Raw genomic sequence first — 16,803 nt, 5'->3', positions numbered from 1 at the left:
ATGCAAAACCACCTGTTCCATTAATTCATTGCTTTAAAATACATTTTGTAGTTTCCTTTCATTTAAAATTATTGAAGTAAGCTTGGGGGACTCAAAGGCACCTTGTTTCTCTTGTGCATTAAGAACACTTGTGTTAGGGCATGAATTAACAATAAATAGGTTGTATACAGTATAAAATACCACGTACTGTCCGCCCTCCCATGCCACCCTGGCATGACCTCTTGCCCCCCCTTTGCCACCCCATATAAAATGTTCTAGAACCGCCACTGTATATATATATATATATATAATAATTGTGTAGTGAGGATCTGCTATCCCTAGTTCACACAGAGACAGACACACACAAATCAAAACAATATTGTCCCTCAGTTTAAGGATGCATTTATTGTGTACTTTATTGTCATTTTAAACCACAGGTTCATCAAATATTACACAGAGGTCAAGGCCAAGGAGAACAGTATTCACCTCAGTTACTGCGCACAGAACCGATCTAATGTTATAGATATTACATTGTAGTTTTTTTTCCTAACTTCCCTTGTAAAACAGACATATGTATATTGGGCAGGCACAGTAAAGGTAACCATGTACAAATGAAATGCTCTGTCTGTAGTGTGTGTGACGATGACCACATGACCAGAGAAGTATGGGCTCAACTGTTGAATGCATTGCGTTATACTGTAAAGTGTTTCAGTTATTCTGTCTACCCCATGTGTTTTGCCAAAGAAGAAACATTATTAAAATTTATAAAGTTAAGCTTAAAGCTAATTCTGAACAAAATATAAAAAACACCTAAAATCCACTGTGTGGTATACTTGTCTTCCTCACTTAATGTTATCCAAATATAACTAACAAAATAAAAGATTAATTCTTATTCATAGTTATATCAGTGTATTCAAGAGGAAGTTTGGTTGACATCTTTACAAGGAAAAAAGAGAGAGATCACAAACGGATTTAGGGGACAAGTGAGATTCAGTTTCAAAAAAGGGCATTTGTTTTTATAAACATTTTACATACAAATAAGTAAAAAATATCAAACTGTTTTCAGTCAGTCAGTTTTCAAAATCTCTAATGACCCTAAGAGGAGAATATAATACCAGTGGAGTCAGAGTTAGACAGTTTTGATTGAGTTTAAAAACGTTTTTGGGACCAGAGATAAGATCTTGTTATTATCTACAGAATAACAATCTCTGTTTGTAAAAGCCCTAAGAGTTATAGCTCAGCAGCTCACACACTAGCTTCATGTGACACGTCATGCCTTTGACTTCTGAAACCTGCTCGATCAATAACATAATGTACTGGATCATAAAAATACACCTTTTCAAAAAATCAAAGCTTCCTTCCTAACTTCATTCCCTGACCTGCAATCATAACCAACTTTATAATTTGGTATCTAATTTTAGTCAGGATCAGTCCATAGATAACAGGGTTGAGAATAGGGGGCACCAGGAGAAATTGTATAGCCATGAAGTTCCTTACACTCTGTGACACAGATGCTGACCCATACCGTGAGTACATAATGTCAAAAAGCAAAGCTGCAGTGACATTAAACAGACAAAACAAATGTGGAACACATGTCTGTGTAAACTTTCTCATAACATCCTTGGATTTTAAAGCTGATTTGACCAACTGCACATAAGAACAAAAGATGAAGACAACATGCGCAATATAGAAAGTCACTACGACCAATCCGATAATGCTGTTTACTGCATTTGAACTACAAGCAAGTTTGACAATTGACCAGTTCTCACAATAGAGTTTATCTATCTGAGAACCACATAATTTTAGTTTAGATGTCAAAGTAATAACCATCACTTCACATGAGAGAGGGACAAGCCAGGAGAGAGCAATAAGCACAGCGGTCCTTTGCACAGACATTATTGAGTGATACTCCAGAGGTCGACATATAGCCACATATCTGTCATAGGCCATAAGAGCTAACACAGAGAAATCTATTGATGCATAAGAGTATATCGCAAACACTTGAAGAAAGCATCCCACATATGATATGATTTGATGATCCGACAGCAGATCAAAAACAAATTTTGGATAAAAGGCTGCAGTCCCATAAAGTCCATTAACGCACAGATTACACAAAATGACATACATGGGTTCATGCAAATTTGTGTCCAAGATAATGGTGATAATGATACAAAAGTTAACCACCACAATGAGAAAATAACATAGTGAAGTGAGAGAGACAATTGTGAATTTGTAGTTGACAGTCGCACTGAAGCCAGACAAGGTAAAAAAAACTATACTAGATGAGTTAGTTATGTTGCTGTAATTCATTTTAAACCAAAATTCTCAAAGTCATGAACTGTACTCAAAAGATCAGACCGTTTCTTTTAAAAGGTATAAACACTGATTGTTAACCTGCAATATGTTCTGTGGGTGTTTAGCATTACCTGTCCAGGCATCCTACTGTTGCACTGTGTCAGTGTCAGTATTATTAGTCTGATGAAAGGGAACTCCCTCTTTGCCACAGGCATTTCATTGGATGGCAGCTCAGAGAAAGAAAAAAAAGATATTTATTCAAATATAACAATGGAGACAAACCAAAACAAACTATTGATTCAAGGTTGTTTAATCTTAAAACTAACAAGTGTTTCATCTGAACTGTTAAAGCACGATAACATAAATGAAAATGCATGGTGTTGAGCATTAGCTCAATTCATTCAATTATGTCGAGAACTCACAGCTTCATAGTTTCTTATGCTACTTATAGCTGGACTCCACCACTTTTCCCTTCAAAAACATTCTTCATCCATAGTGTCTTCACACTTCACCTTATACAGTAATATGCTATTTCTTTTACACTTAATGTTAAAATATCATACTAATACATACATTTAAATTGTGTTAGCTGTATGTTGGCCCTTCATAGTGTTTATATTTGACGGATAATCTACAGAAATATATCTTTCATTGTCAAAGTGTACATATTTTATTTTATTTAGTTCTGTTTTTATTTTCTATTTTGAGATGTTTATATTTTACGTTTGTTTATTTTCTACTCTTTTTCATTTTCACACTATGTGCAATGCCTTGTTTACACGATGCAAAAAAAAAATCCCAAATTGGGATCAATAAAGTAAATCTTATCTAATCTAATTTTGATTGGTACATTTTTCAGTAATGGAGTGAATAGTTCACTTCTGAGCCCTATAGAAGAATATTTTTCTCAAGTTTCAGTCAACACAATGCTGTTGTCAAACAATGACATGTGTAAGCCAATTTATGGGTGTTATAAAAAGGAGAAGCCCAATTTAATGTCACCCTCACACCCCATTTAGAGTATTGTTGTGATCTGGTGATTTTTGTGTGACCATTTCAGAAAGAAAGGGAGCAGGCTGAAACTGATGAAATATTTATTTGCTAACAAAAAGGATGTTTGGATTAGAGTTACGTTGAACATGACCACAAGTGGCCTTCTTGAACAGTGAAGTAGCTGCTGGTAACAGCAGCAAGCATTTACAAGTGCAGAGACAGTTGTGTTTGTCAACCTCCAATAATTGCAACCTTCATGTGGTGCAGTCTGACCCCTTGGAGCTGTGATATTGGGAGCTTTACCCCTATACCTTCTGCAAATATTACATTACATATTGTTTTGGTTTAATCCATGTTAGTTAATCCAACTAATGCTCCTATGCCATCTAGTTGACCAATTTGGAAGTAAAACACCTCCAGCAGACATTACCACCCAGTCTCCAATGAATTGGATTCAAAAGATGTCGCAACCTACCACCTGGTGTCAGAAATCCACTCAAAAAGTACCTGGCAATAACCTCCCAAGGACACAGTGGTCAATTCTCTTTAAATGAAGGTCTGATCACAGCCTGTTCTTGACCAGCCTCCATGGGTGGAACAGCTGCCCAAGCCCACTATGTGCTTTGAGAGAAGAGCCAACGATGGAAGGAGGTTTGCCCTCTCCTAAAGAAGGATTGATCCCCCTCCAGCTGACCAGGGGGCAACTCCTTGGCTGAAGGTCTTTGCTAAAGGAGTAAAGCGGTGCACATTAACAAAGCCTTGCCTGTCCTTGCTTTGCTGTGACATTGTGTGAAATTGCATTGGAAGGCGATACACCTCTAAAATTAAAACTTCCTCCATCATGGACTTTTCCGTTCACTTAGTTCCCTCAAAGGTCAGCCCACTCACAAAGTCTTGGAGTTGGTCACCAAAGCTGAACTTACAGTAAATAACAATATATTTTGTCTCTATTCATTCCTATGATTCTTGCCATTGATAAAATTGTTGTCAGATATTTTGCTATTTCACCCTTCTTCTAAATTGACAGAGCACATTTTTTTTTAATTATTCAGGAAAAAAATGGGCATTTTTTATTCTAGGCCTTCTAACATTAGTGGCCTTCTCTCAGTGTATAGGGAGTTAGCACACAGTTGCATGTTTGTTATTGTTACGTCCCCACTAAGGTCTAGGGGACCTGGAGACAATAACATACAACCAATACAAATTAGGGAGTCAGTGTAACAGTTGACAAAAGGTTTATTTATTAAACCCAGGACCGAACAGACATATAATTGAAACACTCGGTTGGTGAGGAGGAGGAGGAGGAGTCAAAGGATTGTGCCAAACAAAAGAAACAAGCATAACAAAACCAGGCCTATCTCTACATCTATCCTTTGAAACCAAAACTCAAACAAAAAAACCGAGTGTTTCAAGTATATGTCTGTTCGATTCTGGGTTTACAAAAAATAAACCTTTTGTCAACTGTTACACTGACTCCCTCATTTTTATTGGTTGTATGTTATTGTCTCCAGGTCCCCTAGACCTTAGTGGGGACGTAACAGTTATGCATGGAGACTACTGGTCCCAGTGCATGACATCAACAATAGAACCCCAGAGATGTAGTGGACTAATGACCCTGAAGCCTAATCATCATGTTTACTCTTTGTCCTTCTGAGGTTGCATCACAACAGATGGGAGTTACATCAGAAGATCTTTATTGTGTTATCGATAACATGGTAATCTCATGTGACTGAATGCATCAAGTTGTCTCAAATGTGTTGGCTGTTGTCCTCAGGGCCTCCCGCCTCTCTTGAGCCAACGTTAACTTTCATTAAGAGTGTGTGTGTGTGTGTATGTCATATTAACGCTTGAAGGAAAGTGCTAAAGAAAAAACATTTACTTTTTTATTAGATTGATATCCAAATTGTTGTGTGGTGATAAGATAATTCTGACATAAATGCAACATTTCAATAAAACATTGATGCCGAATAGAAAAAAAAACGAAAGTCCAATCAAAAGAGAAGAAGAATAAGTGTCCTACTCATACAGCGTAGCAGCATTACAATCATGCATTGACTTGGAGTGACTTGATCACAAAAACAAGACTATTCACTTGAGAAAAACGTTCTGTTTTTTCAATCAAATTGAAAAAACACTTAAATCAAAATAAAGAAGAAGGTGTGTCCTGCTCGTTCAGTTTTGTGATTCAATGCTACATTGATTTGGGGTCACTTGGTCACATGACATTGAAACTATTGAAAGCATTTGAACTTTTCATTAGAAAATAATGCTCTGGTTTCAATCAAATATTCATATTTAGATATATCTGAATAATTTAATGTTATAAATTTAAAATCTGCTTTATCTTACACACTGTACATTTAATTGATAAACATTAATGGAAACAAGCCATGTAGATATATAGCTAAGAGGATCACTGAGCATCCTTTAGTCTAGTACTAAAGATTTACTCCACCTCTGATGGAGATGCTGGGGATTGAACACAGGACCTTATACATGCGAAGCACACGCTCTACCACTGAGCTACATCCCCTTCTGTCTCTTTAAAGATTGTCTGGTCCATTCATTTATTTATTTTAAGTGTTTTATCAGCATCTTAGTTGTTGAATCATTAGATGGTGTTCAGAGAGATTCTGGGGATTGATCCCAGGACATTATACATGCTTGCAAAAGGAAAATAGATCAGCTCATGAACCGGTTTGCATGAGGAGCACTGATGGTTTGAGATAGTCTTAAGAAGAAGCTATCAGTTTCAATGGTGTTGGAGATGATGGGGTTTGAGCCCAGGACTTTGTACATGCGAAGCACACGCTCTACCACTGAGCTACATCCCCTTAATACAATCACACCAATCTGTAGAAACCTTCTTGTTTGTACATTTCTATACTAATACTATACCTGGTTTATAAAAAAAAAAAACAGCTATTATGGCCAAATGAACAGAATCCAATCATGATGGAGATGCTGGGGATGGATCCCAGGACCTTGTACATGCGAAGCACACACTCTGCCACTGAGCTACATCCCTTTTAGTTTAATTTTAAGTTGTTGAATTATCGGTCATCATTATCCAAAGCATTTGGTTGCGAAATATCAGTGGACATTCGACAACAGTACACAGTAAGGTTGTTTATTTTTCACCAGTTCAGGGGGTGTTGAAAGGTGACAGTTATGATGACTGTTAGAGATTCTGGGGATTGATCCCAAGATCTTGTATGAGGTAAGTATGATTAATAAACTAAATTGTTGTAAGAATGAGGAGCACTTGTTGAGGGTTGGAGGTTGTCTTCATTTAGTAGATGAGAAGATATAGGTAAATGCTTTTGGAGATGCTGGAGATTGATCCCAGGACCTTGTACATGCAAAGCACACACTCTTCCACTGAGCTACATCCCCTTTCTTTGTCACTATTAACTAGCTATACATTTCACCTACTTACTACTACTGCCCTATCACCAGAGTGTTTCTAATGTAATGCTTTGTCATTTTAATAGCCCTAAAAATGTCTACACCCACAGAGCTGACACATTCATAGATATATTCACTTGTAAATATCTATAATAGTATGGGACAAATAATTTGCAGCTGGCAGCGGCATGCATAATGCTACACTGAAACACTCATATCCACTGTGCAACATGTTGGGGTCTATATTTCAGATCTCCTGGAGATTGGTGGGGCCATGTCACAACAGCTCACACTAAAACCTATGCAATTTACATGCTTAAATAAAGATCAGAATTGTATGTTATACAGTTATACATCTAAATCCAGCTATTACAACTTTCATCCAAACCACTTTTGTCTTGCATGGGGACGTGTGTGATATTTGTGAATCCAAACACTTTAGGGGGACACTATGCTCCATACTAACATAGTGACAAAATGCTAATACTTTCCACAAGATTGTTACATACGATTAGACAATTCAGGCCCTCTGTTTAAACAATAGAGAATACAAACTAGTTTATAGGTATAATGTTTTCCCGAAATTTGAGAAAATCTATCATTGATAACGATTAGGATAACCTTAAAATAAATGTTATACTCTTCACCAGGTAAAAACATGCAATCGTAGAATAAGAAGGCCCACTGAGGCAAACTTGGAATTTGGAATATAGTGCTATTGCTATATAAATAAAAGGGTCTTGACTTAAAAAAGTGTGGAGGAAAAGGGTTTTACGAAGTGAATTTCAAACTGAATAATATATAGTCCATATGATCTAGGTTAACAGAAGATAAACAGACCATTTTTTATAAATGTTTTCTAGTTGTGGCCACCGAATGTGAGTAACCTCATAACAAAAGACTACAAATAAAGTCCAAACTTTGCCTCTGCCACCAGTACATGTTTGCATGAATGGGAGAACGCTGACCTAAGTTGTAAAAGATTTTAGCGGTTGTGAATACAAGAAAGCACTCTTTAAATCCCTTGTTAAATCTTTGATCATAGTGTGTAATTTTGTGATACTGCAACATCCTCCCCAGACTGACAAATACAGCACATCAATGGTTATTTCTTGATGGAGTTTTTTCATTTTTCATAATGTTGATCAGACGTAAAGGATTTAATGAGTGAACAGCACCTTATTAAAGCAAAACATACACAATACAAACATTTGCATATATTTATATATATATAGCAATTTACCATCTTTTCTTTTTTATCATGCTCCGAATGAAAAGCGATATGTTCCTTCTGTATCCGTTCATTCAATGAAAATATGCAGAGGGAGAGAATGATTAAGTCTATGGACAATTTGAAGTATCTTCTAAAAGGGCACATCACGTTTATAATTAAGAAATCAGATTTGTCCCACCAAGCCTTTTTGTCTAAGCTGTCAGAGAGGGTATTATGATTGCTATGAGTAAAAATCTATGTACTGTTGTGAATCATCACTAATTTGGCAAGTTGACACTCAGTGTTAGAATTTGTGTTAGATTGTTTGTCTCAAAACTGAAGGTGTTGTTTCCAGCAAATGATTAAAGATGTGGAGAAACATTTGTATATAAACTAAATGTAGCAGGATAATACATTTATATTTAATAATTACCTACTGTCACAGCAAGCAAACAGACTGCTGCATGAACTTTTAGCTTTGGCCACCAGAGGTCAGTATCAGACCTGAGAACTGTCCAGGGGAACATCAGCAGAAGTCGTGTTAAAATATGGCATTTATGGAAGCCCATTTCCGCCACTGAGAGGGAAAACAAATCCTGTCCTTATTATGATTTATCATCTCAGTATTGCAACTTAATTCTTAATATTCTTGTGGTGTTATCAGTTCTAAATACAGGAAATGTTGGCGTATACTGCAAATGTCTCATCTATAAAGTCCCAATTCATTTTCTGTGTAGCCTGCCCCAACATTATACTTCATGACATCACAGATTTAACTGTAAGCAGTCTGGAGTTTGAATTTAAAGGGAGCTGTTTAATTGTAATTATATTATTGGAAGGTCTTAGAACAATTACTTTTACAAATGGCAGTAGTTTTCCTTTAAAGGGACACTGACACATCAAACTCTGTTTGAAGGTCGGAGGAAGTACAGCTACATGTGTGAAGTTGAATGGAGCTTGCTGTGCCTCTAGAGGAGCATGAAGTCCAGAAGTGGGAAGTCACTAAATGCATTTACTCAAGTACTGTGATAAAGTCAAATTTTGAGATACTTGTACTTTACTTGAGTATTTACATTTTCTGCTACTTGTATTTCTAATCAACTACAATTCAGAGGAAAATCGTGTACTTTTACTCGACTATATATTTTTTGTACATTTAGTTTTGGATTAATAATGTGAAATATAGTCAACACTTAAATCAGACTTTATATACACCTGGAGTAAATCCACAGTATATAAAGTCATTAAAACTAGCTGCACCTTTACCGGCTTTGATAACACTTTAATGATCAATAATTATAATCAAAACACAACATATATATTATTCTGAAATGTGCATAATAAGTTATTTTCCTTTTGATACTTTAAATATATTTTGATGCTTATACTTTTGTTCTTTAACTTGAATAACCTTTTGAAAGCAGGACTTTTACGAGTAACACAGTTAACACTCTGTAATTTCTACTTTGACTTAAGTAGCCTACAATATCTGAGATTGATCAGATGAAGTCTGATAAATGTGTCAGCAGGGACTAAGAACTATGGGTCGGATAATGAAAAAAAGTGTCACTGTTAGAAAGAAGTGAGTCTACCAGACCTCAGTAGCCTCATCTCTGCTCAGAGCTGCATTGTGGGTAATGTAGTCAGCATGTTTTGACAAAGATGAGAATACGTGAAAAAATGCGATGCATCTTGTTATAAACGTTCTGGTGTTCAGTTTTGATGTGTTCAGTTTTGATGTATTTAAACTGTCCATAATGAGTACTGGTATATGCTAGTAATACAATGTTCAATCACCGGAATGCTCTTTTAAATTGTATTTCATTGTCACTGTCCGTCAGCTGTCTCCAGAGCCTAGAAAATGTTCTACCAAAGTAAATTGAAGCTCAGTGCAGTACTCAATTACATCACCATGTGGTGCTGTTGCATTTTGATTGTACCAAACTGGATCCTTTATATTTGATGTGGAGAAGAGCATTAGCAAAAGTCATGTAAATACAACAAGATCAACAATTTGAGGACTGGTGGTTTGGCATGTGTTTCAAAAATGTAAAAACCTCTTTACATCCTGTTGGTAATGTCAGGTTCTTTTTTTTAATGTTAAACATCTCAAATCTGTATAAAAAATAAACAATACAGGAAACATGCAGAACAGTTATACACCTAACAGGATGACTGAGCACCCTTCAGTCTAGTAGTAGCCTATAGGTTTTTACGCTGCTATGGACAGTCTGCAATAAATGCACATTCTATGGACAATCTTGCACCAAATATATTGATATTGAAGGGACTGTTATTTTTGATTGTTGTGTTTTTTATCTTAATGTGTCTGTTGATTGTGTATATAGGATATACATATTTGTATACATATCGGTATATTGTATAATTTTATTTTCGTATTCGGGATTGTTGGAAACGTCATTTCGATCTCTCTGTCTGTAAACACAAACTGAGTAAGATTGACAATAAAGTTCACTTCGACTTTCAGTTATGAAGAAGCTGGGGATTGAAGCCAGGACCTTATACATGCAAAGCACACGCTCTACCACTGAGCTACATCCCCTTCATACTGTTTTAACAATTTATAAAAATCTTCTTTATTTACCGAATATATTTGCTTCATTTGTGTTGAAAAATTACTTTGATAGCTCTTTTTAACATGACCCAAATGAGCAGAATCCTTAAATGTCCAACGATTTACTATCAAATAAATATTAATCTATGTTGGAGATGCTGGGGATTGAACCCAGGACCTTGTAGAGCACACGCTCTACCACTGAACTACATCCCCCTTCCTTATCATCATTTTCTAGTCATAGATTTTGGATGGCACACCACTCAACAGAGTATATATTGCAATGCTTTGACACTTTTAATGCTACGACAAAAATGCCTACGACCACAGACCAGTCAAATTTATATTTTTTAATTGTGTTTCATTATAACTCTCCATCAGCTGTCTCCAGAGCCAAGCTCATTTTCTACATTTCTACCTAAGTAAATTGAAGCTCAGTGCAGTACCCAATTACCTCACCATGTGGTGCTGTAGCATTGTGTTTGTAGAAACCTGGATCATTCACATCTGAAAGCAATGAACTCTACGACCGAGCTTCCCCATACCTTACTAATAATCTATAGCCATAATGTTTACATCATACGTAGCCTATGTCTATTGCAATGCTTTGTCACATATAATGCCCCTGCAAAAAGTGTAAGACCACAGACCTGTCAAATTAATATTTACTCTTTTAAATTGTATTTCATTATCACTCTTCATCAGCTATCTCAAGAGCCCAGCTCATTCTCAAAATGTCTACAAAGTCAATTGAGGCTCAGTGCAGTGGTTTGTGGTTAGATAAAGGATTTTACACTACTGGGGTACATGCTAACGGTTGACATTTAGATGCATAGGAACATTTCCCTTTTTCATGTTAAAGCAACAGCCCTCAATCTTTCCGTGGCAAATAAAGATCCTTCTGAAAAAGAGCAGGCAATGTTGAGCATAACAATATTATCAATAACATTTAGGATTGTAGAACTTGCCTTGTTCACTTAATGGCAGGATCACATTGTTGCCTGTGTGTGTCATTGCTAATGAATATAAAGTCATGTGTCCTGCCTATGAATTATAGTATTGTCACTGGCCTGCCACAAAGTTAAGGTGGTAGGTGAAAGTAAAAACGATAGAACTTGTTCTGGATCATTTATTATTTAACAATAAATATCATGCATAAATTGACAAAACAATCTGAAGTCAAGGTCTACATACTCTGAGATTTCAACTGTTTTGTCAACGGCTTTTTCCAAGGTCAATAATTTACAGTGAAGCCCCACATACACAACGGTTCACCTCAGAACACAAACCACAGGGGTCGATGAATTACAAACTGTATCGATTTTATTCAAACTGTACACGTACAACAGGCTTATCTCATTAAAAAAAGTAAAAAAAGACAAAAATGAGTATCCCGATAAATACAATATGTGTTTACAAAACAGAGACTGTGTTTACTTGGAAGGTTGCATATGATCCATTAAAAAACCCACACACACACACTCATATTCCTTCTGAAAACTTAGTACATGACATACACTGTGTTGACAGATTGCGCTGTCTGAAGGCAACTATAGATTATTTCTGCCTTGTTGTGTTCAAGCATAGACAAGATAATAACTTGTGTAAAGTTGTGACCTGTTTACAACAAAATAATACATACTAATTTGAGCCATGGTTTGAGGTATGTAGTACATTCACATACAGTTGAATATGAATGTTTGTATTTAGTGTATGTTATAGTATGTGTTGATTCAGCATACAGCTTTAGGGATCAAAAATAACTAGAATGCCAGGTATACACTTTCATCGTTTTCTAAGTTTACCCTCATTGCTGCATGGTGTTGCCATTCAACATTTACATGTGAAGTATGTAAAGAAGCTCTGCTGTATGACAGGAAACAAGCCTTCTAACAAACATGCTGCATTGCAGCTAACTCAGTCCGACATGACTTTCTGCTCAGGTTTTCCCACAAAATCTAATGCTGAGTTTATGATTATATCAAAGAAATTAAAAGTGGATTGCTTCAGAAAATAAAGAATTGTGCAGACATTTTTTTTAGGCTGTTATTTTTGTGAAAGGGGCATTTAGTATAAGAATATGATCATAAACAGGTCACTAGGCAATGTTGGTGTCCAATGTTATTGTAATAAATTGCTGTATTGTCCCCAGAGATTCTTTCCCAGATAAAACGCTCCACCTTAGCTGAATACGCAATATATCCTCGCTTCTCTTTATCTAAATAACACATATTCCCACAAGATAATGGCCTTTGACATCCTTCCTGGTGTTTATGTCCATGATTTAGAACATCCAAACATATTTAAAATGCAGTTCTCACTGTGTTTTGATGCCTTAACACTATAATAATTATTTATTAAAAACTAAAAAAGTTTCAGTTTGCTTGTGAAAACAAGACTTCAAGTGAAATTATAAGAGATTACTAGGTAGAATACTGGCGTGAGTGTGTACAGTCATCTTTATCCAGGATAAAATAACATCATAAATCCTGAGCAACAATTTCCACTTGGATTAAATCTGGATCCTTGAAATGGTGCTTTGGATGTCTTAAAGGCTTAAGATCTTTTAGATGGGGGGGATCCAACAGTTGAGAGACCACACACAGAGACAAACAATGAGCTGTTGTGTTTCTTCATTGCAGAGTGGAGGCTGGTGTGTGTGTGTGTGTGTGTGTGTGTGTGTGTGTGTGTGTGTGTGTGTGTGTGTGTGTGTGTGTGTGTGTGTGTGTGTGTGTGTGTGTGTGTGTGTGTGTGTGTGTGTGTGTGTGTGGTCTAACTGATTCAGGTCATCCTGTGTTGAATCAATCATTTAAAAAACGTTTAACCTTAAGGATAGCTGTGCAAACCAATACATAACTTCATCCACCGTCGGAGTGAACATTCAATATAGTAGCAAATACTCAACAGTATGGAAACATTTTTAAAATATTGACAAAAATGAAATAAAAGTCTTTGATTTCTGGGCAGCCACATAATGGCGTGGTGGAGTCACAAGTTGATGGACATATTCTCATATTTGAACAGGCTAGATTGTACTCTGCAATATCTAACGCAAGTATCAAAGCGTTTCAGTCTTTAGCTAAAAGCAGAGTAATTTAAAACGTAGATGTATAATTAATCCAGGCATACCTAATCAATGAATTCACAGTCAGAGGGCGTGGTTGCTGTAGGGATCAAACCTTTGACCTTTCCACTGCAGCATGGACAGGAGGCCACACTGCTCGAGCCATCAGTCTTTGCTGTTATGGTGTTTTCCACTGAGAGACTTTCACCATGGCAGACAGGACATACATTCAAATTGTAATATTAAGGATATAATCAATAATATGTATGGAGTTTCATATGAAAAGTAACCTCATCAGTCTGGCATTACAGTCCCAGGACCAGTATGGCCATTCACACCAGTTCATAATCCAGATACTGTGGGCTGTCAGGTAATGAGAAAAAAAAGAAAATAAGAAAAAAGTTCATCAAACTTCTATCGAATATAGATTAAAGTTTGATTGTGTGTCCAAAAGCCTGAATTGCTGTCACAACCCGAAAACACATTTTTAAAATAGTCCAAAAAAAATATTAAAAATGAAAGCTATTTGACCTCATTTACATGGTTGTTATATCCAAAACCCCGGGGCTTTGTGCCTTCTCTTACTCGGAACTTCACACCGTTGTCTCGCCATGGTTACCGTTGCTAAGGCGCTTGTAGAACCTCCTCCATGATTGGAGCGTCTTCCCAGACCAGACCCAGAAACCCGAAGTGATCCCGACTATCATGGTCATCAGGTACTTGATCATGAACACGGTGAAATCTGGGGTCATGGGGGCGAAGTTGTGAACCGGGCACTGCACGGCGAACCGCTTACAGGTCTGCATGTGCCAGGTCCGCTGCCAGTGCTCCCTGAAGGCCTGCTCGTAGAAGTAACAAGCGATCACTATGGTGGCCGGTACCGTGTAGAGCACGCTGAACACACCGATACGAACCATCAGCTTCTCCAGCTTCTCCGTCTTGGTGCCGTCGTGCTTCATGATGGTGCGGATCCGAAAGAGGGACACGAAGCCGGCCAGGAGGAAGGACGTGCCGATGAAAAGGTAGACAAACAGCGGAGCCAAGACGAAGCCGCGGAGGGCGTCCACGTTGAAGATCCCGACGAAACACACACCTGTCAGAACGTCGCCATCCACCTGGCCCATGGCGAGGATGGTGATGGTTTTAATGGCAGGGACAGCCCAGGCAGCCAGGTGGAAATATTGCGAGTTGGCTTCAATTGCCTCATGGCCCCATTTCATCCCGGCAGAGAGGAACCAAGTCAGGGACAAAATCACCCACCAGATGGAGCTGGCCATACCAAAAAAGTACAAAACCATGAAGAGGATGGTGCAGCCCTCCTTTTTGGTCCCCTGAGCCACTGTCCTGTAGCCGTCATCCTTGAATTTATCCACACAAACAACTTTATCCTCCAGGAAGAACCCAGCAGCGTAGGCTACCGCCACCATGAAATAACAGCCAGATAAGAAGATGATGGGCCTCTCCGGGTATCTGAACCGCCTCATGTCCACTAGATATGTGAGCACAGTGAATAAGGTGCTCACACAGCACAGGATAGACCAGATTCCTACCCACAGCCGGCCGAACTTCACTTCATCCTCACGGAAATACATGATGCCGGTAGGTTTAGTGGGCTCACACGGCGCCCCGCAGTCGTTGACCCCCATAAATTTGTAGCCCAAGTAGGTTGGCACCTCCAGCTGCAGAGGGCAGGAGAACTGGTACTGGTTGTGCTGGGGCGGTCGTAAATTGGGGCGCCCCATGTTGGGGGGAAGGGTCGCCAGCTCGCGATCAAAAGAGGGAGACGAGGCCGGGCTGCTGGGCTCGGATGTGTTCTGGCCCACGCAGATCTCACCGGCTCCGTGGACCGGGAAAGCCTCGCAGCGGAGCCGCTCCGGCCACTGGAAACCAAATTTATTCATGAGGGCTTCACATCCCTGCCGCGCACGCTCACACAGGGACCGACAAGGGGGGATGGCCTGCTCCAGCACCGTGCAGACTGGTGCATACATGGAGCAGAGGAAGAACTTCAGGTCTGCGGAACACTGGACCTTCACCAGGGGGTAGAACTGGTGCACTTCTAGGCCGGCGTCCTCCTGGTTCGTGTGGCCCAGCAGGTTCGGCATGATGGTCTGGTTGTAGGCGATGTCGGTACAAAGCGGGATGGAGATGGGCTGGCAGAACCCGTGTTCTGGGATAGATATCCCGCTCTCACTGTTGTAATGTTGGGCAGAAGTGGATGTGAAGCACAGCCCGCAAAGCAGCCACATGATCCGCAGCAATACGGAGCCAGTGGTGGACCTGGCCGCCGCCATAGTTGAGGAGGAGGAGGGGGGAGGGAAGGAAAAAACTTTGCTCCAAGTAGGGCGACTTGAAAACGGTTGAAAAGCGTGGAAAAACTACATAAATTGTCACAACAATTATCTTTTAGTCCAAGCACTTCGAGTTGAAATGTCCGTAATCGTCTTTTCCTTGTGATTTATGAAGATTAATCCAAGAGAAACGTTCGTCGTGTCATGACTTCTTGATGGTCTTTGTAAGTGACTCCAAGCAGCCCACTCTCACTCCGGTCCCGGGGAAAATAACACTTAAAGTCCCATTTTCTTGAAGTAATGCAACCCCAAGTTATTCCAGTACGTCTACACAAAAGCGTCGCTAGTCTACCGCAAAACAATACACGGATAAAACTCAAAAAAGCTCATATTTCCATCGTTTTCTGACTTGACTTCACACTGTGCGGCGGTTCACATGCTGAGCAGTTGGGAGTCCAGAGGCTCGCTCTCCTCACTCCGTGCAGATTCCACCGGTTTCCAGGCACCCCCTCCATTCACAAGACCCCCCCGACAGAACGCGGGCGCCTTGAAACCGATGCAGCGTCTCAGCCAATCCTAGCATTTGTTTCCCTACAGGACTCGTTCTTGATTGGCCTTCACTCGCTATAGAAGGAAAATGTGTTACATTACTTACATTACACCAGAATTTAACATAAAATAAATGTAATTTCCGGGAAGGGTTTCAAAAAGTCTTCTTAAATCGTATAGATAATTTATAACATTGAATAAACCGCTTTTGTTCTGTTTATGGGAAAGCAGCAGTATAACATCACCATTTCTTTGTCAAATGTCAAATACTTTTTTAGTACTCCATACTTTTACTGAGTGCTATATGATGGTGCATTCATCAAAAACGATTTGGAATGCTAATTTTGGTTCAAATACAACTGATAGTATAGTGCTATGTTAATTTATTTAAATGAAAAATATACTACCAATGTAGAATAACCTTAAAGAGAAATGT

At 38.6% G+C, this 16,803-nt stretch overlaps 2 protein-coding genes and 4 non-coding genes across 6 annotated transcripts; all 6 read right to left on the bottom strand.

Moving 5' to 3' along the window:
• Positions 1-1,358: 1,358 nt before the first annotated feature.
• LOC104966047 (olfactory receptor 6N1-like) lies at positions 1,359-10,940 on the bottom strand (the record flags this gene model as incomplete). Its single annotated transcript, XM_010795167.1, is given in 4 exon segments — positions 1,359-2,278; positions 2,794-2,808; positions 10,033-10,079; positions 10,923-10,940. Coding segments are annotated over 4 exon segments (1,000 nt in total), but the record flags the coding sequence as incomplete, so codon positions are not given.
• trnaa-cgc (transfer RNA alanine (anticodon CGC)) lies at positions 5,729-5,800 on the bottom strand. The gene has a single exon. It is a non-coding gene; the product is annotated as a tRNA-Ala (tRNA).
• On the bottom strand, positions 6,030-6,101 carry trnaa-cgc (transfer RNA alanine (anticodon CGC)). Its single transcript has one exon. It is a non-coding gene; the product is annotated as a tRNA-Ala (tRNA).
• On the bottom strand, positions 6,592-6,663 carry trnaa-ugc (transfer RNA alanine (anticodon UGC)). The gene has a single exon. It is a non-coding gene; the product is annotated as a tRNA-Ala (tRNA).
• Positions 10,380-10,451, bottom strand: trnaa-ugc (transfer RNA alanine (anticodon UGC)). Its single transcript has one exon. It is a non-coding gene; the product is annotated as a tRNA-Ala (tRNA).
• An 826-nt stretch (positions 10,941-11,766) lies between the features above and the next one.
• On the bottom strand, positions 11,767-16,288 carry LOC104966043 (frizzled-7-A-like). Its single transcript, XM_010795154.1, has one exon. It carries the CDS (start codon positions 15,819-15,821, stop codon positions 14,121-14,123), a length of 1,701 nt encoding a protein of 566 aa, XP_010793456.1. The 5' UTR covers positions 15,822-16,288; the 3' UTR covers positions 11,767-14,120.
• Between the last annotated feature and the right edge of the window lie 515 nt (positions 16,289-16,803).

This window comes from Notothenia coriiceps, unplaced genomic scaffold, assembly GCF_000735185.1.
Source record: "Notothenia coriiceps isolate Sejong01 unplaced genomic scaffold, NC01 NC01_scaffold00002177, whole genome shotgun sequence".
Taxonomy (NCBI): domain Eukaryota; kingdom Metazoa; phylum Chordata; class Actinopteri; order Perciformes; family Nototheniidae; genus Notothenia; species Notothenia coriiceps.
Note: the sequence above shows the minus strand (reverse complement) of the source record. Positions and strands in the feature narration are given on the sequence as shown.

Excerpts from the sequence above, each read along its gene's own strand:
- LOC104966043 (XM_010795154.1), bottom strand. The coding sequence starts at position 15,821 with ATGGCGGCGGCCAGGTCCACCACTGGCTCCGTATTGCTGCGGATCATG.